Source organism: Agelaius phoeniceus, chromosome 3 (genome assembly GCF_051311805.1).
Source record: "Agelaius phoeniceus isolate bAgePho1 chromosome 3, bAgePho1.hap1, whole genome shotgun sequence".
NCBI lineage: Eukaryota > Metazoa > Chordata > Aves > Passeriformes > Icteridae > Agelaius > Agelaius phoeniceus.
Window position 1 is genome coordinate 86,753,118 of NC_135267.1, and position 24,577 is coordinate 86,777,694.

Consider the following 24,577-nt stretch of genomic DNA (forward strand, 5'->3'; position numbering starts at 1 on the left):
TCTTTCAGAAATCTCTTCATGCATCTTAAGCAATTTCTTGACCACTTTTTGTCTCATTGGTGGGTTCCTATTTATAGAAATATATATATTCCATGAGCCTTTGAAAAATTACAGTGATTCCAAATCCCTTACTATTAGATGTATATTTGCACTACATGATTACACATTTTTTCCATCCTCAACAGTGATAATGGAAAGCGAATTAATTTAGAAGCTAAACTCCTGATCCTGCAAACAAACAGGTGCAGATATTTTTCCCCCAAGTACATTCATGGCAATTGAAGAGACAGCCAACATATGTACACAATAAACATATGGATAAGCAGAGACATAGTGCCTTTCTTGCTCCTGAGAATAAACATGTGAAACTGCCCTCCCCAACCCCCCAAAACTAGAAGGACGTCTTCATTATTCAAAATACAAATTATTTTTCTTTTATACAACACATATACAATTGCACAATAACTTTTGACATAACCTAAATATGTTCTCTTCAGAGAACTGCTCGCACTAATTTATTCTCAGCTTTATTTATTCTGCCTATAGACTCCACAGTAAATAAATAGAGAAAAGTAAAACTTTGTTACGATGCCTAACATGTCTATTGTATTAAAATTGAGAAGAATCATAACTAAAAATAAACTAATCTGGGTTCTTCTGAATTATAATTATTGACTTTTATTTCTGTGATTCAAAAAACTCTCATTTTAATCAAAAGTGATGACATTCTTGTACCAGAGATATTAAAGGCAAAATTGATTGGTCACAGAGGCAAGAATACCCTATTGTCTCTCTGGCTCATGATACCACAGAGTTTTTCTGGTGAAAATTCAATGGTCTTGGAAGCTATTTGAGGGAACTTCTCTTACCAAAAAAACAAAACTAAATGAAAAACCCAATAATGTAATATAAAGTATTTGAATCAAATTCCATTTCATATTGGCATGATTTCCACTGTGAAAAGAAACTTCTTTCAATTCCTTTTTAACCAAAATTTGTAACCAAGTGAACTATATAATTAACTTGCAACAAAGGATCAAAAGGCAATTTTTGAACCAATAACCTCTGTAGCTCTAAATCTGCTTATGTCAGGACATAGAATTAAAAGCAGCTTTGCCCCTTGAAAATCTGTTGAAATAAGTGACTATCACAAGAAAAATAGCATAATTCTTCCTGAAAGCCAAGTACACTATGTTTATTTGATGGCTTTAAACTGCTTGTTTTCCTGAACATCAAAAGGGGACAATGAATTATGGACATTCCTTGTCATTCAACCTTACTACAACATTAAATGTGCTGTATCAGAGCCATGAGCTCTTGTATCAGGCTTTAGTTAATTAAATAAACCTGCTGAAAATCCAAAGGATATATTCCCAGAACTCCTTTTCTTCTAGTATTCCCTAATTCAAGGTTTTTTTAATGGTTCTGATACAAAGCTAAGACATTCTTCTGTTTCCAACCACTGGTCATTATTCAAACTGATGTCAGTCTCTCTCTGTACACTTAAAGATTAAAGGAAATTTCTGAAATATTTAGAATTATTTCTCCCCAGAATTATAGCTGGATGTAAATGGCATAAATAAGAAGTGCTGATCAAAGTGGGGAGGTATTGCAGAAGAAAAAATTAATAATAAAAATATTCAATAATTTTAACACAACTTTTTTAGCCCACTCTGAGTGCGTTTCTCTCTTTTACTGAGCAAGTAGAGACAGCTTTGCAAGTAGCTTACTCTCAGAATTTATAATAAATATCAAAGATACCATACGTTTGCCCATGCTTGTATGGAATTTTCAGTAGCCAGCATAGTCTAGAGTTTCAGCAAAGCTTCCCAAACAAATTGGATAGTTATGCTGACTAAAAATGAAGAGTCAAGACTTCCAAGATTTCATGTTGGTTTCTGCATCTAATTCACTGTCTTATTTTCACAAATCATTGCAACTGCTCCTCAATGTTAGAAAAACAAGGTTTTGCTCTTACACATGGCCTTTGAACATGAAATCTCAAAGTGATCAAGGAAGATAAGCCACTCTTAATGTATTTCACAGTTGAAAAAAGTGATTCAGAGAGATGAGGTCACTTGTGCAAGTTCACAAACTTAGTAAATAATAAGGATTGAAATAAAAACCAGATGGCCTGCATCTCAGTCTAGGATCTTATTCAATGCAATGTATTGCCTCTATAATGCAGTGGAAAGCTGAGTTGTTTTATGACAAACAACAAGAATAAGCCAGCTAACAACCTCTGTTAGACAATCCACTTTATCACAAGCATTCAGTGAAAAATCAGAAACATGCAAAGGCAAATGTTAACAGGAGCTTGTACATTATTCTTACAAATAAATTTAATTTCTTTTGTAATAAAAAGAGTGGCACAAGTAGTCAAAGGGCACAACTGCTAACAACAACTGTCTGAAGCTTGTCTGCTTAAGCAATAAAAAGTGAACTTTTAAAAGCAAAAAAAATAGATGATTGCATGAAGAATAAAATATAAAAAGAACTAAATATGAAAAGGGAAAGGTAAAGCTTTCACTTGCCCAAAATGTACAGCAGGTGCTGTTTATGACATAGCAAGAACAGCTTGTGCCACTCGGGAAAGGTTTACTTGTTTGCTTATCTTTACTTATGTTTTAATTATTGTTCTGAATTGCTTCCAAAGCATTTTTTCCTGTCTCTTCATCCACTAGCAGAATCTTTAATGACTGGATAAAGACTACATAGAACAATAGTTATAGAAAGTTGGTTTTTTATATTGTCATTTTGTAGTAAGTAACTACATCTATTACTAAAGCTATATATTCTGATTTCTTGATTAGCTGTGAAACTTGAAGCTGTTTTTCTGAAATTAAGATTTTTTTTAAGTATTTACTTTGCTGTCTGGAGTATAGGATTTTGTAATATTATTTATAAGAAAATGGAAATTTTAAAATTTTGTCCAAGGTTCTTATCTGACGCATCACAGTATAACTCATTGCTACTACATTTCTCAAGGTACTTTTTCCCTCTTAGTAACTCTGAAATAGCCCCTCATTAGCAACAACCCTTAAAAATTATTTGATGCAAAACAGCTTCTGATTACCGCTTTTCAAGCATCTGAAAAATATCAATGATTTGACCCTGAGATTAAGGGTTTAGGATGATGAAATCTGTGTTTATATTATTGGCAGATACCCAGCAGTACATTAGAATGCAGGCACTATTATTGAAATATTAAGGTTAGTAACTTTAAGAGAGTTGGCAAAAAAACCCAAAACCCCAAAACACAAAAAAACCCCAAAAACCCAAAAAAACAAAACAAAATGCCTCAACCAACCAACCAAAAAAAACCCACCCCAAAACAACAAAACAAATAAACACCCTGAGACAAAACAGAGGAAAAAAACTGTAGTTCAAATCCAGCAAGTTAGACTAGAAAAAGATGAACTCACAATAGCATGCAAAAAAGCACCCAACCAGTCAGATAACATGTTCATATTTTTAGCAGAATATGTTTAATATTACATAATCTCGTGTGTTCTTTATAACTGAGAACTATACCTGCAACATCTGTTCTCTTTTTAGTTTTTTTTTTTAATGACAATAAGCAGAAGTTTTACAAAATCTCAGGTTGCTCACAGGTCCTTTTAATAAGAGTGGTCATACAACACATTCTCTTCTATTTCAACTACTTTGTAGCTGCCTTGCTAGTAAACACCAAACAGACATAAAATAGACCATGGTTAAACGGACCATAATAAATATAATGGTTTCATAATTATGTGCAGTTATGGTCAATAGATTTTTAATATTATTTTTACTATATAAATAAACTATCAATTTCAAAAAAAGAAATTATATAACACTGTTGTGACTATACCTAGAAAAAATGGAGTTTGATAATTTGTACCTTCTTCTCAGAGGCTTTTAAGGGTGATCTTTCCTCTACCACTTAACATCCCTCTTTACACTTTCTTTCCTAAAGTCCACATTTTGCAAAAAGCAGATTCCAGGAAATGAAGTTACTTGTTTGGATACAACTGCCAAAGCCACTTCCTGTACGCACTTGGCAGAAATGTTTGGGGAAAAAAAGTCTTATGACATTTTTCAATCCAACCAAGCTGGGCATTCCATTCAGCCACACAAAACCTCAATTTAGCCCCAGAACTGTACACCACTAGTACATATTTAACCACTCAAAGCATTACAGTCCAGTAATAATAGATTCATTTTTACATTTCTCTGGAAAAATAGTATCAAACAGGTTCCAAACAAAAAACACACTGACTACTTCATCCATGCATGACCTGATAGTATTGCATTTTTTCCATTTTGCTATTTTTCCTCTCCTCTCTCTGTACAGCCTCACATGCAAATGCACTGTAAAGAGTCACTTATGAAAAGCCTGCAGAGAAACTATTCATTGGAACATGACATAACATAGTCATTGTTATTCTTGGCATTGACACTCTTAATGCCTCATTCAGAGGCAGATAAAAAGGACATTTTAATGAGAAAGCCTCTATAACAAACACTTGGGCTGCTGCAACAGGAAATCATGAAATACATGATGCTCATCAGATGAGCTGAACAGGCTGTCAATCATATTTTTTTGGACTTTGTTAACAGGTGTTTTACCAGATCTTGCCCTGCATAATGTCTATTATGACAAAATTAGGTCTTTGACTGTAACAACACAGTTTTTCCAAACCAAGTGTTTAAAAGTATCAATAAAGAAAAAAAAATCTGCTGTTAATCTGGTTGCTTTAACTCCAGACCAATCTTCTTCATCTTAAAGACTAACAAATTTACCAAAGGGATCACAATTATATATGCTTCACTTTAAAAACTGTACTTCTTCCTACAGCACTAGTAATTTAAGGAAGCTCTATTAAATCTAAAATGTGACTCCTCTGAGGCCTCTGTCTTTGAGCTTTCAGTTCTTGGGTGCAACAGGTAAATTAAGGATGACAAGCAGCCACTTCACAACTATTGTTTCCATTTTAATGCACATGAATTTCAAAACATGTATTACTGTCTTGTCTTTCTGCCCATTTCCCATTCAATAACTCTCTTGGGTTCACTTTTCATTTCCTAGTAACTTAGCTCTTCCTTCCCTTGAATATTCAAGTCTCTCTCATTTCTGATCTTATTCACAGCTTCATTAGGAACACATCCTAAGCCACATATATTTTTGCTCCTTTCTACCTTATTTACAAAAGAGAACTCCAATCCGTACCTGCCCATTCCTTTTTACCCCTTCCAAATAAATTTTCCCCTCCCAGAGTTCAGACTGTCAAGTGTGAGGTACAATAGTTATTGTAGTATCAATTGCTTCCACTGTCTACTCCTACTACAGTTTCCTGGCAGCCACAGTATTTTCACAAGAAAGACAAAAGTAGTATTCAGAAACACATTTGCTATTTGTAACCAGCACATGGTCTCTTAATTTATTCCATTAAACAGATCAAAAAGATTCCTGACATTTGAATAAAAAAAGTCCAGGAGGAGAGTGTAAGACAGAATAAAAGACCAATCATCTTTTCAATTTTTTCCTTTTTTTGGAGTCCCTCTCCACTGTTTTAGACATTATAATAGAATTTTTCAACCCAGCATTAAAGTTATTTTACTGAAAAAGTTCAAGACATGACTCAATTTACCCAAGCTTTCTTCCCCTAAATATAAATTCAATGATTTAATATTAAGAGCTACAGTTAACAAGTTCAGCCATAGGAATATAAAAACGTACATCTCTCATGGTTGGCACCTTTCAATCTATTCCTTCTTTTTAAAAATCTGGAGAAAATCAGACTTTTAAGTGTGCAAAACAAGAAAACTCTGGAGCACCTCATGAGAATGCCAACAGTGAAGACATTTTTGAAACAATAGCCGGACCACAGATCTTCCCTTTTGTAATAGAGGCAACTTCTAGCAGGGTTTCTTAAAAAGGCAGGTCCCAAATGACTGACATGTCTAGGCCAAAGGCTTAATTCGAGAAATATTGTAGAGCTGTGCCATTACATGTGTGCAGAGATCATTTCTGTTTAACAGACAAGCAGATACTTTTTGTACCATATTAAATTTCAAACCAGTTTAAATCTGTAGCTCTAGGCAGAGTACACTGCAGGAATCAAACCTAGGGCAGCAAACGCATGGAAGGTTGTAGCAAAATCATTTATTTGGAAAACACTCTATTCATTTAGGGCTTGTCAGTCAGAGATTAAAACATGCCTATTTATTTGAGTCTAAAATACCTCAAAGTTGTATTACAAATCTCAAGTAAACTTTCTCTTCAAGAATGGTGATGTTCATTCTGAGTAGCTCTTCCCATTTTCCCATGATGCTGCATAATAATTTTGTGGATTGAAGTGGATATGTTAATATCCCAATCTCAAAGAAGCATTTGTCAAAATTTTAAAATCAAAATCAAACAGGCCACATTCCAAAATATAACTATTCCAGGCAATCTTTTTTTATCTTTGAAAAATACCTTTATTTTTATATCCAGTTTTATTTACCATTAAATCACTCAAAGTTATACCTAAGAGCAACACATGATAGCAACCTGCAACAATTTACAAGGGAAGTTAGACATGGGAAAGAAATTCTCTGGACTTAGTCTTGCTTCTTCAAACAGTAAGGATAAATAGATTAAAGTTCTAATTCACAGAGAGTCGAAACATTACATGAGTGTTTGATATATGATTAGGTCCAACTGACATCATAGGGAACTAACAACACGCCTACAGAGATCAACACCATTAGTTGTTTACAGATGCCCTAACTATAAATCCTGCTTGGTCATGCATAGATACAATGAACCTCATGACTGCCTTAGACCTATCTTTCTAAGTACTTCTCCTTTTTCTCACTAACTTAGCTTTGCAGGCTATGTGCCCAAACTCGGGATTCCCCACAAGAGCTGGAGATTATTTACCCTAAGTTATTCTCATTCAGCCATGCGGATGTTTTGATCACCAGGCCAAGTTGTTGTGCTCAGAAAACAAACATGTAAAAGGCTGAGCTATAAATGTCTAAATACTTATCATTTTAAATATGCATATGACACATCAGAAACCAGAAGAGAATAGGTTACATACATATACAGAATTATAATAGCAAGTTAAAACAGGAAGAAATAATAAATCTTGTGCTTTTGCACTTAATCTAAACACTAAGTAACAGATCTCAAGAAAGAAACCAAACTGAACAACAATTTATCAATCAGCAGTTTATGCTGGGTTTTTACCCTTCCAGTGAATTATCTGGCCTTGGAAGAGATGCAGGTATTTCCAGCACTTTTATGCCCAGGAGGTGGTGCAGCTGTGTATTTTGGCAGTGACACAGGAACATGCCCTCTTTGTATTACCTATATCATTGAGACATACATATGGAGAAACTGGTTTGATTTATTTTGAGGACTAAGAAAAAAACCTTCCAGTGTCTTCCTAAAATAGAGTGTAAATCACAGATACATAGAATTCTAAATGTTGGAAAAGATCTCTGAGGTCACCTAAGCCCAAGATCAAGATCTCCGAGTCCAACAGTCAACCCAGCACCACCACCATATTCACCCCTAAACCATATCCAACTGCTGTATCCACACTTTTTTTTAACACTTCCAGGGATGGTGACTCCACCACTCCTCTCGCCAGCCTGCTCCTATGCTTGACAACCCTTTATGAGTAAAATTTCTTCCTAATATCCAATCTAAACCTCTCCTGGCACAACATTGAGGCCATTTCCTCTTATCCTGTCACTTTTTACCTGGGAGAAGAGGTTGACCCCCTCCTCATTGCAGTCTCTTTTCAAGTAGTCGTAGAGAGCAATAAGGTCCACCCTGAACCTCCTTTTCTCCAGGCTAAACAACCTCAGATCCCTCAGCTGTTCCTCATAAGACTTGTGCTTAAAATACATAACAAATATTAAGGAAGAAGTTAATATCTCCATTTAGATTTTTGGGAAAGTTTATTGTGACTTCCAGCATAATAAACTGATGTTCTCAAAGGCTTTTATGTCTAGGTAGTAGAAAGCCTAAAATGGCAGCAGAAAGCAATAGTGGCATAATAATATGCATAATAAAATAAACTGCAGGAGCCTTCAAACACAGCATCTGATATTAACAGCACCAGATTTTAAGATTACATGTCTATATTAGTTTTGCCTAGAGCTGAACTTCAAAATGCTGTTTCTGAGATGATCTTTATTTTAAGGAATTACAGGGTTACAAGAAACATTACAATAGCTAAGATAGCAACCGTAAGCAAGTTAAGTAGCATGAACATGCAGCAGCAGTTCAAGGGTTGTGAGGTGACGAAACTAAGAAGGCTTGAGATAATTACAGTCAAGACACATTAAAGATTAAGAATACTGGTTATAGAAGATTCTTGGACATTAGAATGATGATTAGAAAGCAGTAAAAGATGAAATTCAATTTTATTTTTAAGAGGGTTTAGTAAAAGTATGCTGAAAATCAGGAAGGAGCTCACAGTTTGATAGGGCTATTTGTGCGAGTATTTAGCATAGAATCATTAAAAAAATAAACAACAAAATCTTTCAGCAAATGTTTTGCTCAATCATCACCAAATTACTCACCTCTAGGAGGAATATTGCCAGGAAAAATGGAAAACAAAGAAACTGTTAAGGGAGAGAAAATTAAACATGAGCACACTCTAATAGAACACAAAAATAGACAGACTTTTATCATGCCCAACTCCAACACTCACTGCATTCAAGTCTGATAAAAGTTATTTGAAGAAGAGCTGGAATTACTGCTAAATGCTTACAAATGTTAAATAATTTCTTCAGTCATATAACTTCTGCTACAGGAAAATGGCATCATTATCTGCATGTGAAGCATCTTTGATATGCACAGGTTTACAAAGAACAACTTTAGCTCTTTGTATAACTCTGTGTGATCATTTCAAATGACAAAATTGCCTTAACTTAAGGAAGTCTTAGACCAGTTGGTACCTGACTCTATGAACAAAAAGATCAAAGACTGCTTTCAATATAGCTTGGTAGATGGTTGCAGCAGAGCACCTCAGTCAAAGATTTGTAAGACCAGCCTTGCAATAAAAATCAGTAAGAGATTCTACCTGACCTGGAAGTAAAATCAACCAAACTTACTGTATAAGCATGGAAAACCAAGTATCACTCCATCACTAGCTGTTAGCTTATTTTCATTTATGTGGTTACTCTTTTCTTCCACACAGATGTCTATAATGGTCTAATTTTTCTCAAATTAACCTAAATGTACAATGTATAATAAACATAAAATATAACCTGTGAAGATAATGTTATTCTTTTGAAAGTATCCTTCTGAACTTATAGCAGGGCTGAAAATTAATGAATCAAAGGCATAGTTACTAAATAGGTATTTCAGAGTTAAAAGTGTAAGAGAAAAAAAGATGATGCATCAGAGGTAAGTGAACTGTGCAATGATTTTTTCAACAAAAGCATCCAAAACTTAAGAGTCAATTATTACTGAGGCATAGAAAACTACAATGAAAAAATTGTACAGGAACAGAAGCATGAAATTGGCCTGAAACATTTCTATGAAACTTAACCTGCTTATCAGGAAAAAAAGGTAGAGATTTTGTAGGCTATTTCCACTAATTCCTACTCTGGTTTTATATTCAAATATGCTGAGACTAGAGTCTCAAGAAAATATCTCTTTCTGCCAGGAACAGAATGAAAAAAAGGTTTTTTTAGGTTAAATTCACAAATAAAAGAGACAGAAATCTAGACTATTATATTATTTAGCAGAATTAGTAACATCTGTAGAGAAATATCTAGAGCTTAAGCTAATAGAAGAACTTTGTAGTATTTTGATTACCCATATGCATACATAATTTGCACGTAGTGGCTCTGTTAAAAGGCACTGTAGCTTCTCAAGACTGGTATTCATAACAACAACAATATGGAAGAAGTTTTACAGAGGTATTTGCCAAACCTGACAGTCAATATATAAAGGATTTGATCACCCTTCAAACATGCAAAAACTTTCAGAAGCATATTTTACCTCCTAAATATCAAGAGTTGAAGACCTTCAGCCATCAAAAAAACCCAAAAAAACTTTAAGGAGCTAGTTTGAAGGATCCAATAGTATTTTTAGACAGCCAAAATATAGCTAATGAAACAGAAAGCCAAAAAGATTTGAAATAGCAGAGAACTTCCAAGGAGCACTAGGTTACATTTAGCAGACTAATCTGGATAAGAGAACAGTAAACTAGTATAAAAATACTGGAAAGTTTCCCCATCTAAACAGACTCAAGAGGAAGGCAGTAAAAACTGCCAAAAGCATCTTTAACAAGCTTCCAAACATACGTTCTACATCAGAAGAGATTCCCACTTGAGAAGTGGAAAGAACAACATGATGAGAATTTCAGAAAAAACAGACATGTTTTGTAAAACCAAATAAATGTGAAGAAAGAAAAAGCTGTTGATGGAAGAATTAAATTTTTTTACATAACAACATTTTCAATATATAAATGAGGTTCAGTGTCTCTGAAAAATTAGTGAAAGTACTGCCATGATCTTCTCCTCACTCTCATTAAATCCTTACAAGTTACACAATTTGCCTTTGAAGTTGCAAATGGGGACCAAGCTCCAAAGAGGAAAATCTGGGTTTCATCTCATAAAAATAATCCTATGTTCATATTTCTAAACACTTAGTTAAGATGACGAAAATTGTAACACGTGGGGTTTTATCACTGAATATCAATTGCAGAAGCTCCCTTTAAATCCTATAACATGTAATTATATTTCTTTGTCACAAGGAATAGTCATCTGTTGCTCCTTACAGAGATGTTTCTGGAGTCTTAAACTTCTTAACACAGTTCTTTTTTTGCTGTTTACTAACCTCAGTGAGTTCAAAGTTCTCACTCAAGCAAAAGTCACAGTGGACTCACAATAAATTCCAACAAAATAAAGCTCTTGGAAGCAGTAAGATAGAAGAATAAATGTTGAAAAAAAAAAAAAAACAAACCCAAACAAACAAAAGAGCAAGCCCCAGAAGCTAGTTGAGTTTCCTATAAATTCAGAGAGTTAGTCTGCTTAGTATTTATTGCAGCGAGTGTATATTTAAGGAGGGTAATTCTGTTTTAGAAATTACTTTGAGTTTTAATTTTTACTTTTTGTTCATGTCACAAGATTAAAAAAGGGAATAAAACTGTGATTTAAAAAGACAATAGAGATACCAAATGTCTAACAGCACATGACAGAGTAAAAAATTTTCACAGCTACATGCTACAAACATGTCTCATTGATAGCCATTGACAGCCATTCATAATTATGACATAAATTGAAGCCCTAGCAATACACATTTTATCTGGTAACTTGAAATACCAGAAAATAACTTTGTTAAGCTTATCAGAAGTAAAGTTGAGTAAAATTGTTCAAAAGCTTCTGCTGTCTGTTAATATTTGCTGAATTTATTTAGAAGACTTTTTAAAACAAGTAAATCAAGCAGTGAAGTCTGACACTTCCTGCATGGTCCTTAAACATGGCAATATGCACTCTACACTATAATCACTCTGAACTATAGAAAATATTTAATGCTTCAGAAATTAGCAAAACATCACATCTTGTTTTAAATAGCTGTTACAAAGATTTAACAGTAGCAATGAAATATGCACTACATGTTACTAGGAGCTGGTAGAAGTTCAGCTGGAGAGCAAATGGGACATATACTTTTTCCTGGACCTTTAACAGAAAATGTAGAACATACTTTCTTTTCTGACTAATGAGAAAGATCAACAGTAATTCTGAGCAGTGACCTAAATGCACCAGTGAACTCTTTTATTGGCCAGATAGCAATAAAATGACTACATGTGTTTGTTAACAAAAGATCTGTCATGAACACAGTGCCAAGACTGCCCCCAGATGTCCCAAAGCACTACTGGACACAGAAAATGTTCCAAGAAACATATGGGTTTGCTAAGCAAATAATTTTTCTGAATGTTTGAGACCTGCCTTTTCTCTGAAGTGAAAGACACAGGATGGAAAACCACTGATTGAAAACCTCAGTCAGCCTTTTGCATTAGGGAACTTTCTGTTTTTAGACAATAGAAAGATTTTCAACAAGAGAAGGAAGCATTTTCCCCAAATTATTACATAAATACACAAGATAAATATTTTAAAATGTCTTAATACATGACAGAAATATTTAGCATTCAGAAATGAGCAGTATGTGTCTTAGCATCACTATTTTCATGCTATTCATAAGCATAATCTGTTTACAGAAACCATCTCTCACTTTACATTTCTAAGCCAGCTAGTCAGCCTTTCAGCAAGAATACTTTTTCATATAGGTGTTTTCATGGTGTAAAGCAAAAGTGATCTTAAATCATGAATGGGATACACAGAAGGTAAACTCTTCACAAAACTCTCAAAAAACTTCACAACTTCTCAATGAAAAGAAAACGAAAGGGCTCAAACTGGTCAAAACATTATCCTAACAAAATCTTTCGTAAGAGCAAAATAATCACTCTCAAATACATCAGCATATTGAACCTCTTACTAAGATTCACTGCATTCTTTAAATGTCACAATAGTCACACTGTTTTCTGGTAACTAAACTGTTTATATTTCAGGAGAAAAACAAATCTATCAGGGTAAAAAAATTATATAATACATATATCATCTTTTATGCTGACAGAATTATCCTAAGAGGCAAGCGGCCATCATTGAAATCAGAAACTGATTCCAAAATAAGACTTCTCTGTACAGAAGTGATATAATGCAATAAAAGTAAAATACAATACAATATTTATCACTCTACTGTCTGATGAAGTCTGAATTTTTTCTTGTTTTGATAGACTCATTCATTCTCTGATTTATCCTGAAACTACTAATTAACAATTGACTCAACTCCTAAGCAGGATTACATGTAGTTCTACAATTATATATCTAGAAGATATGAATTATTAACACAAAGCTGCAGTGGATACTTTATGATTATGAACTAAATGATTATATTAAAAGCAAAATTGTTGAAGCATTTGTTATGCTCAGGTTATTATGCCAATAACTTATCTTTGTGTTTTCTGGTATGATCATCTGAAACATAATTTAAATTCATAGCTAGTTACGTCTGTTTCTGATTCAGGAAAGATATTATCATGCAATAATAACAATGGCTACTATGCTAGACTATTTTGCTCACTTCTCCCTCATGTGGTTATGGATTTATAAATTAGAGCTCTCTGTGATGGAGGATGGATATTAAAAAGCAAGTTATCCCCTTTTATGGTGTAACACTTGCACTAAGATAGCAAGTTCTGGTCTGTTCACTGTTTTTTGCCACCTGACTTGACAAAATGACAGCAGCAGGCAGCCTTCCACTGCTTCCAGGCAGCCTGCCTGCCATCCAGTCCTTCCTAAAAGAAGTCTTCTGGGATCCAAGAAAAAGAAATCTGACAGCATGCAAACTGGTATAATTTTTAATTAATGTAGAATTCAATGCTATGTGACCCAAAACCAGCAGAGAAAGCTAGGGCATTACTAGGACACCATGCATTTACATATTTCTCTGCTGTGGCTGTCAAGAAGTACAGCCTAATCCAGACTCTGACACAAAATGAAAAAAGCACAATACAAAACAACAATGATCCACATGTCTAATTGCAGCTGTTCTTAATTAGGTCACCACTGGTATCAAATCTTAAGTTCAACAATATTTTACTGGTGACATTATTTCAAATATAATATTCAAACAAGCAGCTAAAGACATACCTGTTCAGAAAAAGTACTTTTCAACATTAAATCAGACACAGGCAAAGACAGCTATGGTTGCTCAGCATGGAGAAGAGAAGGATCCAGGGAGATCTCATTGTGTCCTTCCATTATCTAAAGAGGCTTATAAAAAGGAGGGAGAGGGACTTTTTATATGGACAGATAGTGACAGGATAAATGGTTTTAAACTGAAAGGCAGTGTGTTTAGAATACATGTTAGGAACAGATTCTTTGCTCAGAGGGTGCTGAGGCACTGGAACAGATTGGCCAGAGAGGTTGTGGATTCCCCACCCCTGGAAGTGGTCAAGGCCAGCTTGGATAGGGCCTTGAGCAGCCTGGTCTAGTGAGTGGCATTCCTGGCCATGGCAGGGGGTTTGAAACTAGGTGATTCTTAAGAACCCTTACATAACCCAAGCAATTCTATGACTCTATGGAATAAACTCTTTACAACTTAGTATTGTCAGCTGATAATATTGTATAATGGTGCCCAAAAACCTACATGGAAATCAAATCTGGGTGTTAGGCCTTGTTAATCTTTGAGTCTGTACTGCGATTAAAGGCTTCTGTTAAGAGTTTCAGAATACACATGGTGGGGAAAAGGCAGAGTGTACAGGAAGGATGCCAAATCTTTGAAGATTTTTTATGTTCACTCAGTTTCTTCTGAAAAGACCATGCACATTCAGTGCAGGATGACCTAAAAAGAGATAAATTACAGCTGTACCTGTAGAACATTAACTATTGTTGGAGTCACTACTCATTTACCTTCAAAGTCAGCCTGCTGAGGGACAAATTTGGACCAGGAATTGTTTTACTGCTGTGATGAGATCAAGATAAATTTCCTGTTATCACAGATTATTACATCAAGCTCAGCAGTGAAATAGTATTACTGCCTTTCTCCTACTTCAAGAAGTGTCTGGATAGGATAGACAAGAAACCTGGTTACACATATCTTTCAATGTAGATATGGTCCTAGATCATATGGGAAAAAATGGTAAGAATATTATTCTATCACAGAATGGTAAAGGTCTGTTTCTGGGCAAGCAAATGTAAAGCTACACAATAAATCAACTGCAAAATAAATGAATGGTTCTAAATATATATTTTGAAAAAAATTATTAGATAGATGTTCCAATAACTATTTTGTTAAACTAAGTATTTTTTTTCCTGTATTTTCTTTTGATTTCCTAATTTAACTTTCAGGATAAGGAAATTAGATAGGAAAATGAAAAACACATTAGAGACAATAGAAATATGATGTTATAATGCAATAAATCAGGCTGATAGCAGGTTTGATAGTACAGAATTAAATAAAAAGAAAAGCAAAATTTTTCAAATAGTTAACATACTATAAAGCCTTTGTGCTGTAAATTGAAATCTTCATAAACAAGATAAAGGATGCAAAGGGTTTAAATTATGAAGAATAGCTTTAATACTACATGAAAGCTTCAACCTGAGAGGTTGACCTTGGCTCAGACCCAAGCCCTTTTACAATCTTTAGTGAATTCTTAAAGTCTATAGACAAAATGGCATACATATATATATACAGCTTAGATAGATTTTGAAATTGATAATTTTATAGTGATGAACATAATTTTCAGTCTTTCAATAGTTGAAAAATGAGGCTCTGTGCTTTAGTGAGAATGATGTCTCATCCAAACTTAGCAAAGGATCACAAAATAGTTTGGATTGCAAGGGACCTTGATGATGACAAAGTACCAAACCCCCAGCCAAGAGCAGAGACATCTTCCACTAGATCAGGATGCTCAGGGCCCCATCCAACCTGGCCTTGCCAGTGCAGAGTGCAGGCAATAAGGTTCTACAACCTAGTCAATTTGAGCTGACATGCTCAGACTTCCTACTTTGCATTAAAAGAAAACTCATATGAACGTACCCACACAATGTTTGTAAAAAGGGAATGCATTGATCAATACTAAGAATTTTCTCATGCATATGAGGGTTTTTTTTTAAAGATCAAAGAAATGCCACTGTATAAAAGATCTAATTATACTAGCAATTTGTTGAAAAAATATAGCTATTATTTGCAGGCATATTTCTGAGGTAATGAAAAGGAAATGTGTTATAAGGACATGATTATATTTAGTTTATATTATTGTGACACCAAATCCAATAAATTCTTCCTATAAAATGAGAAGAAGGATGGTTAATACAAAAAGTAGAAGGCAAAGGGAATTCCTCAGTAGCTGAGCAACTGAAACAAAATAACGTGTGAAAACTGACTAGTTCAATTAAAATGCAATTTTAGAGGATAATTGGCAACTTTATGTGGTTTAAGACTGCCATTCCCACTAGTACTCTAGCAAAACCTAAGTTTCTACTTGCCAGCTGCCATGTCTGAGTTGCACGTCAAAAGTCTTCTTCAGCTAGCCACCCCCCAAAATGCATAAAAAGCTTACAGAAATATAAATCATGAATATGTAGCATGTGATAATTTAGGATGAGGTATGTTCTTTAGTAACAAAAACATAAGAACTTCTAGAACCTGCTGACACCAAAAAATTTTTTTATTTGAACAATTCAACTAGAAAATGAAGAAAACATGAAACCATGCCAGAAAAATCTGTCTACAGTTATTAGAAGTTTTTTCATGTGGATTTTGAAATTAACAACTTGCAAGAATATTGTTACCTATTTTCATAAATAACTAGCTCAAATGATGTAAGGAAAGAAAATTGCAATGATCCACATTTAACACTTTTCAAATAACCACTATAAAAACTGCCCTACCAATCCATGCTAACTGGTCAATATTATTTCAATTGTTTGAGTTGCTTCTACAATGATTTAAACACAAACTTAAATCCTGTAATATGACTTATATGGATAAATTGAAATGGATCTTCCAGGGGAAAGTATCATTTCCTTATATTTCTTAATGAATTATGCTCAAACTCTCATTTTTTTTCCTGTTAATTTACTGAAAGAATCAAGGGCCTGCAACTGAGTTTATATTATGGTTCCATACAGCTGTTCAACAGAGTATTTACATAAATTTGTAAAAGCCATCAGCACCTTAGAGGGCTTTAAATTTAAAACCCTGCATTTGTAGATATAGGATTAGCACAATAAGACTAGCACTAAAAATATAGCTTCCTTGTTTTGGTTCACATTTGAAGGATATACTATAAATCATACTGGAATGATGCAATAGCTGTTCACTTAATTAATTACACTAACCTGTTGCTCTGGAAGGAAAAGGTAGTCTGGGAATGGAAGAACTGGAAACTTTTGCCTCTTTCAGACTAGAACATCTAGATGGACTCTGACTTTCTTCCAAGCTCATAGAAGGAGACTGCTCCAAGACTGCAGAACCAGCAGAGGTGGCATTAAGCTGGGAAAGAGTATCTCGTGCTTTCTTTTTTTCTTTTTTCAGCATAGTTACCAGAATATCTGCAAAATATATTAAGGAAAAATTTTTTTCTTTCCCTTTTTTTTTTTAAAGCGACTATCATCATTGTTTGTGCATAAGCCTTTTATTTTTTTCCAAAGTGAAAAAATTCACATTATGGAAGCATATGTGTGAATGTGAAAATAACGTTGCACATATTCTTTGTGATTATTTTCATCCACCTCAGTTTTTCCAAACAGCAAATTAGTTCTTACTAAAACAATAACAAAGTCACACATCGACCACAATGGCTGATGCCATTCAATCAACTCCTGATAAAAGCATTTACAGACAAACAGGATCTTATTGCCATTGTGGTAGGCCCTTTTTATTTTTTAAATTCTGTAATAAAAAAACTTTTTTATTACAGAATAACAAAAGAAAAAAACTCTTAATTTACAGGTAGCCTTGCAAGTATATTCTATCTGTAAGCTTTTCACAAAAGGTTCACTAAAATTCAGAAAAAGTCTTTAGGAAATTTCTTGCAATAACACTGTGAATTTACTGGAAGTATATTAAATATAAATACATTTTGCCTAACAGCTCATAGAGGACATATAATGGAAATCCTGCATACATTCAATTAGCAACACTGAAGTCCCTCTGATCTGGTTTTTTATATGCTACTCTTCTTAATCCTAATTAATCTTCTTAATGAACAGCAGAAATTCTAAGTAGTCTTTGGGGAATATTATTAACTAGACTAAGTAATAATAATAAAACACTTTCCAATTCAGTTTTTATGATAGCTTCTAGCTACTGTAGGCAAGAGGGAACTCATAGTTTATTCAACAGCTTCCATACTTCCCACCACTTCATCACATTAGACATGTTATTAATGTTCTAGTGATGATGCACTGTCACTTAGCCACTGCAGACTCCCTAAATCCGTCTTGTCTTCAAAGTCTTCCTATATTCTTTCTATTTAACTCTTACATGGATTTGCACAAGTTTCCTCCTTTCACTTCTGTGGACAAAGCTGTATAATTCTGTTGGGCAGAAGTGCATTTGATAGAGATCTTTTGCTTTTTTTCTCATGCTAATGAAGTAATTCATTTCAGGAGGAAATGTTTCTGAGAATTCAGATATTAAAATTTACATTAAAAAAACTGAAGAAGTTTTTGAAAGAAAATTCTTTCAAAAGAAATGAGTTAGTGTAGTAGCTAAATTTATTTGAAACTGCACCTTGGAAAAACACAATCTTATCATCTGTGAAAGAGCAGAAATGGGGAAGCTTTCCTGCCACCTCAGTTCAGACGGGTAACATGCTACACCCCAATGAAAAATGCTATTCTCATTTGACATATAAAACTGAGTTGGAATTGTTGAGCACAAAGAATGCAACTCTCTACTAATAACTGTGAAAAAACCCCTGTTATCTTTACATTCAACAACCCCATATTTTAATTTCTCTGCTGTATTACAAACTTCCCCCACTGAGTAGCCGCAAAGCTGGGGCTGTAGTGGCTGTGGTTAGCCCACAGGTCTGCCAAACTGCTAAAAATACCTTCCACCTGTCATGCTGCAGTGCAGCTACTCATGTTTCCTGTGAGGCAGTGAAATGGACAAAGCACATCTGAACAGTTTAGTGCTTTTATGTGCAAAAAGATTTAAATTTAAATGTAAAAAGTACAAGTTTTATATTTGTTCTAAGGGCAAATTGCCTAGTAGTCCCCAAGCAACACCTCATTTGGCTAAAAATAAGACACACAGGAAATTCTATTCTTTGCAAGGTAATAGATTGGTCTTTATATAGCATCAGTTTCCCCCTCTAAAAAGTAGTTTAATTTGCTTGAGGAGAATGTTTTAGGTCTCGCCTGATCCACAATATTTGGTTATTGGTTGGATCATTCTAAAGCGAAGACCTGCTTGGATCCAGGATTTTGATTTTGGTAAAAATGGAAAGAGAAGCAGGTGCAAAGCAGAAGTCCTGTCACATAAAAGCTGGGAATTGAGTATTTCCTTTAACACAGTATAGCCTCTCTCACACAAAGAAAAATGGTTGTAAGATCATCTCAAATCCAAATAGTACTTTTTCCCCCACAAAGGATACTGATTTCATTGTCTCTTTGCTGCAGAAGTCCTTTCAGTTTTTCCAGTTCTTCATTACTGTTTTTTTCTTCAGAGATGTCTTCTGAGAGCAGTTTTTTACCTGAAGTCATTGGATGATTTATAATTTGCTATAAAGAGAAACAAAAAATACACACCCTTTTAACTTTCTGTCCAGCTCTGTATTCTATTCTGAGGGAGTCTAGCTATAGAAAGAAAGGTAAAACCTTTCTATAGTCTTGACAGAAAAAAATCATGCCACAGTGGACTGTCAAATTATATCCATTGACTCAAGTATGAAACAAATTGTATTTTTTAATCTTCATTAGCAAGGGTTGAATTTACTTTACTCTTTCTACACAAACTCCAGTGTTCTCTAGTATCACAGTATTAAAAATATAATTAAAAACTAATTATTTAAAATAATAAATTAAAATCAGGAATGTATACACTATTATATTGAAAAGACAATATCCCAAAATACAGAAAAGTATTATCTTCTATAATTTCACAATTATCAAGTGTATCTTGTTTTCTCAATGATTCAGAAGGTCTTGCAACCCCATGAGACGAATTAGTGCAACAGGTAAAGGGATATGAAGTTTTTAACCTACATTTTTACCTCTGTCAACATAGTTTGTCCAAAATAGAGCCTCAGTAATGCTGGAAATACAGATGAGAACATCTATCCATGTAAAAACAACTTGTCTTGATTCCAGTAACTTCCAGTCTCTTACAATTTACTGCATACTGGGATCCTTGCTGATGTTTCCACAAAATGCTGCTGAATTTGCCCATCTAAATTTAAGTTTTCTATGAGTCTTCCACACTATTTAAAGTTAAATTGTTTTACCCTTTCCCAGTACCTCTCAACTACATTGAATTTCTTTTAACACTTTTTAACCATGAATATCTCTAAGTTATTTTCAGAGTACCAGCCGCACTTTGATCCCCATTTAAAAAAATACCTTCATGTGAACGAAGCAATACTTGATCTTCCGCATGTCAGCACCAACATCTAGAGAGCTATCAGGATCATTATCTTTGAGAAATGTTTCAATTAACTCATCCAACCTGGAAATTACATTTTTGAAGAGAAGAAAAGAAATTTCACAAACAAGGAGACAACTCTGCAAAGTGGCATGCCAAATACAATACAAAACGTACCAAGCTGCCTGATATTAATAGGCTATTTTTCTTCAAGGTCCATGCATTTGAAATGTACTTTTGTTCTGAATAATGAAACCTGGATTTGATACTGAAGATTCTACAACTGCATTTCTGAACATACTGGTACATGCTAAGGAATAGTTCTAGAACTAAAAGCATCTTAGAAGTAATCTTTTCTTTTTCTCATTTATTTTGTAACCTTTTGCTCTTCTACTATCTCATAATTGAAAAGACAAAATCTGCTCTCTCAGAAGACTAGACTTTAAAATATTTTGGGCATAGGATTTGTAACTAAATATGATTATTTCTGCAAAAGAAAAAGCAACTTCTTTTTCTATTACAATAGTCAGCAGATAGCACAGCTTTCATGCATAAATTACTTGCTCCAATCACCAAGTAAGGCAAAATATCTTCTAGTGCAGATATTTATGCACTTCTCAAAGACCTAATGCTCCTCTGAGGAATGAAATGTAATTAGCATTTTATTCTCTTGCAATGTGTTTTCTTGCAAATCTTCCTTAGGGAGATACCGTTCAGTAATTTGGTCTTCATAAGACAACCTGGCACAGAGAAGCACCCTCTTTGTTTTTTAAAGCCAAATTAAAATTATTGGACCAGAAACCTATACAGGTATAATATATCATGTTTTAGGCCAGATGTCGCATCTCTACAGATAGAGTCAGTCTTCCTCTTATACGCTGTCATCATCTTTCCAGGTGTCATATTTCAGGATGCATTGCAGTTCATTCTCAAGACAAAGGGAAGAGGACTCCTAAGCCCAAATTAGACTTTTAACCCACTTACTAAGGTATATTTCTGGGAAACTGCAAGTGCAAATTCAAACTCCATCAACTGGGTTCAGATTTACAGCTTCCTGGTTCCTGACAAATGCTTTTTGCTATTTAATAGGCAAATGACAGGCAACAACGACAGGCATATGCCCTGTAAAGCATGACTTTATAATTTTAAATGTTTATTTAGGTTATCATCCTCAGAAGATGAACTTAAGTTCTGAGCCTGAGCTAGGGAATCTAAGGTAGCTGCATCAAGTGGCCAAGAAGGGCAAGAGTTCATCTCTGTGCTTAGTGTTTCTTTTGGACTAGTTTTGTTCAGCTCCCCACTATATATGCAAGCCTTCTGAATGTCACTTCATAGTCATTTCAGTTACGGGATTGGGAATCTTGTTGCCATTTTATTATCAGAATCACTTTGTTGTAACCACACAGAAAAATTGTAGGCATTATAATATCACAGCATCCAAAGCTGATCCTAGAGTATGTTTTGTGGTATTTCCCTGCTTCTGCAGACTTCTCTCACTGAAATTCTTCACATCACAGTAATAGGAAATCCCTGCTGGAGAGTGAAACAATAACATGCATGACAATCTGAAAAAACCTTAACATTATTTTCAGGAGAAAATAATGCTGCAGGACTGGAGTGAAAATTGGAAAATGTAACAGAAGGTTTTGGTATTTATCTCCTCTAGAGATAGCAAAGTGGCAATGCTCAGAACAGAAGAAAAAGGAAACAAGAGGATTAGTTTCAAACAAACTTTGCTTTCCCATTTTCATAATTTCAATTAAATAGCAAAAGACATATATGTTGTGTATTCCACTCATCAAATGTCCAAAATTCACAACTTCTGAATTTATAGGACACTCCCTGAAGTCAATGTGAGCTGTACATGTGGAGAGCTTGAAGGTGAGGAAATTCAAAGAGAAATATTAGCTACATAAATATTATTGGCATTGACTTGCTTCTCAGCTGAAGAGATAACAAAATTTACTCAGTAAAATAACCCAAAATTTTATTTATTGCTACATGATTTTTCACAGCATTAAGAGTACAGCAGAACAGAAGCCAATAGTACAAAGTTACTCTTGCTCTCTGCACACACAGCACAAAGAGCAGGAGAATTAATCCTTCATCCATGGAGGCAGTCATTTGTGTAAGCACTGGGAAAAGAGGCATTTGTACTTTTAACGAGAATATGATTATGATTACACAGAGTCAGTATTTGTCATATGTTAAGCACCATATTGGTTTCAGTAAGTAAGAGGAAAGAAGAAAAAAATGGTTTTTGATAATTAGATTGTCTCGACTGACTATATGAAGTCATCTACAAAAATGGGCCTTTATCTTCAACTAGAAATTATGAGGGAGATGTTTTAACCTTTCAAAGATTATCTGGTTGCCAGGGATTTACCCATACTCAGATTACAACAGATTTAGGCTATGGGAATCAATCATAAAAATTGCCCTGACTTGCAATTACAATTACTATAATGTGAAAATATTTCTAGAGAAAGATAAAGAATATATAATTCCTGAAACATAATGCTCTATTTTTTTGAAATTATTATTCCAGTCAAGAGTCAAGGTTCACTTGTTAAGTGTAGCAAACTAGACAAGTTGTAGTTATAGATATAAACTGTTATTTCCTCTCTCTCATGTTACCTTTTCTGAATTCTTGAAAAATCACAGCAATATAATTCATTTTTTGATTTCCAAGTAGTACATAAAAGCCAAAAGAGATCTAAGCATCAAAAGGCTGAGGCAAATCTAAAATAGCACAGTGTAAATCTGAAGTTATAAACAAATTCAGCCTCTTTCTCAGTTGTAGGAAACCCTAGATTACCACTAAATTTTTAGATAAATTTTCAATATTTAATTGTTAAGACTGAGAACAAGAAAAGGAAAAGACCATCCAAGTCTAAATGCTATGGATAAAAGAAAAATTAAAATAAATAAATAAAAGAAAACCAGCCATGCAAATCTCCATGAATTCTAGCAAAAGAAATCACTGCCTCTCTCACACTTTTAGGTTTCCACATAAAAAAACACCAACCAGAACTCTTTCTAAAACAAACACAGAGTCTGGCAACACATTTGACATTCTGGGAATTCTTCCAGAAAATTGAAGCACTAAACAAAGGTACAAAATAAACAATGCAATACAGAGGCAATTTGAAGATTCTCTTCTCAATGAGTAGACCCTTAGTAAACTGAACTATCTTTTGTTTAACTGATTCAGCAGCTCAAAGACCGTCAAAACAAAAATGAATCTATACAGTTCAGATCTTCAGTTTGAAAAATTAAAAAAAGACAATGCTACTTCATTTCCAGAAACATTTACAAGATTTATCAAGGAGACAATGAAGAATCACAGGGCAAGGGAAAAAAAATACAGATGAGAATAAGGATAAAAAAGGAATACTGACTATACATTTACCTTTTCCTAAGATATATTAGACAAGGTATATCTGTTTGGTAGGTGGCACAAAAACAAATGACAACAGAATTTACAAGAGGAGTATCCTTTTTACTTCTCATATTCCTGACAAAATCAGTTTACTATTTTTTTCTAAATATTCCATAAAATTAAATATATAGAATAAATGAAAACTAGAGCACAGAATTATATAAAATACAGCTGTAAAAGATTTATGAAATTCCTTTAGGGCACCTACAGTTACAAGCCTAGAACATTTTTTCTGGTCAAAACCATGCACAAACTGTAGTCATCCTCCAATAGAGACAGTGAGAAAAACCTTTTTGCAAATAAAGGAGAACCAAAATAGCTTTCATTTTTCATTCTGTTACTTTCAAGAGATGGATAATACCATTCTCCTTAGCAATAAAAGCATCTTCTGAAATAGTCACCTATGTTTGATCCTTAGCTTTCTACTAGGAGAATGCACATTGAACCATTTTTCTCAAACCAAAGACTTTTGCAAGAAAATGTCAGCAAGAATTGAACCAGAACAGATTAAACATCCCAACACCGAACAAAGTAGCATCCAGCTTTTCAAGAGTAGCAAGAAACTCATAGAGAAAAAGAAGTCCTGAGAACTTTCTAGCAAATCTTCCTTTACTGATCTACTCAGAGTCACGGGTAAGTGGCAGAACAAAGGCAATATGAAATCATGAGGTAAAATAAAACCAGTATTTTTCTAAAGGTTTATTTTTTACTCAGTCATAGTAGAATAAAAAAGGCATAGGAAATACTTTATTTTTAGTCATCTATTGTGGCTCAGTCCTGAGACCATACACCTAGTCAGTCAGTATGTCCTATTGTCTGTAAGAGCTGTGAACTAGAGTTTCTTTCAAAAAGAGCAATTAATCCTTTTATTAACTTACGCTTTTATGCTGAGAATAATGGCCAATATTTTTATGTTCTCTCAAAACAGAAATTATAAAATAAAGCTGCCCAAAGAAGGGTGTTTTGATAATGAAATTGCT

General features: G+C 34.1%; 1 protein-coding gene across 7 annotated transcripts in view; it reads right to left on the bottom strand.

Annotated features, from left to right (window-relative positions):
• Window positions 1-24,577, bottom strand: part of KIF6 (kinesin family member 6) — a 159,846-nt gene that overhangs the window by 77,719 nt on the left and 57,550 nt on the right. For 5 of the 7 annotated variants that reach the window (XR_013181445.1, XM_077175809.1, XM_077175808.1 and 2 more), the window contains exons 11-14: window positions 20,134-20,239; window positions 19,170-19,296; window positions 16,906-17,118; window positions 8,569-8,610 (exon numbers count right to left, since the gene is read on the bottom strand). Coding sequence is in view for 6 of the 7 variants with exons in the window: in XM_077175809.1 (XP_077031924.1) it covers window positions 8,569-8,610; window positions 16,906-17,118; window positions 19,170-19,296; window positions 20,134-20,239 (488 nt within the window). In the remaining variant the exon portion in view is untranslated. The remainder of the gene's footprint in view (window positions 1-8,568; window positions 8,611-16,905; window positions 17,119-19,169; window positions 19,297-20,133; window positions 20,240-24,577) is intronic. The other 2 variants (XM_077175810.1, XM_077175807.1) reach the window with 1 other exon arrangement.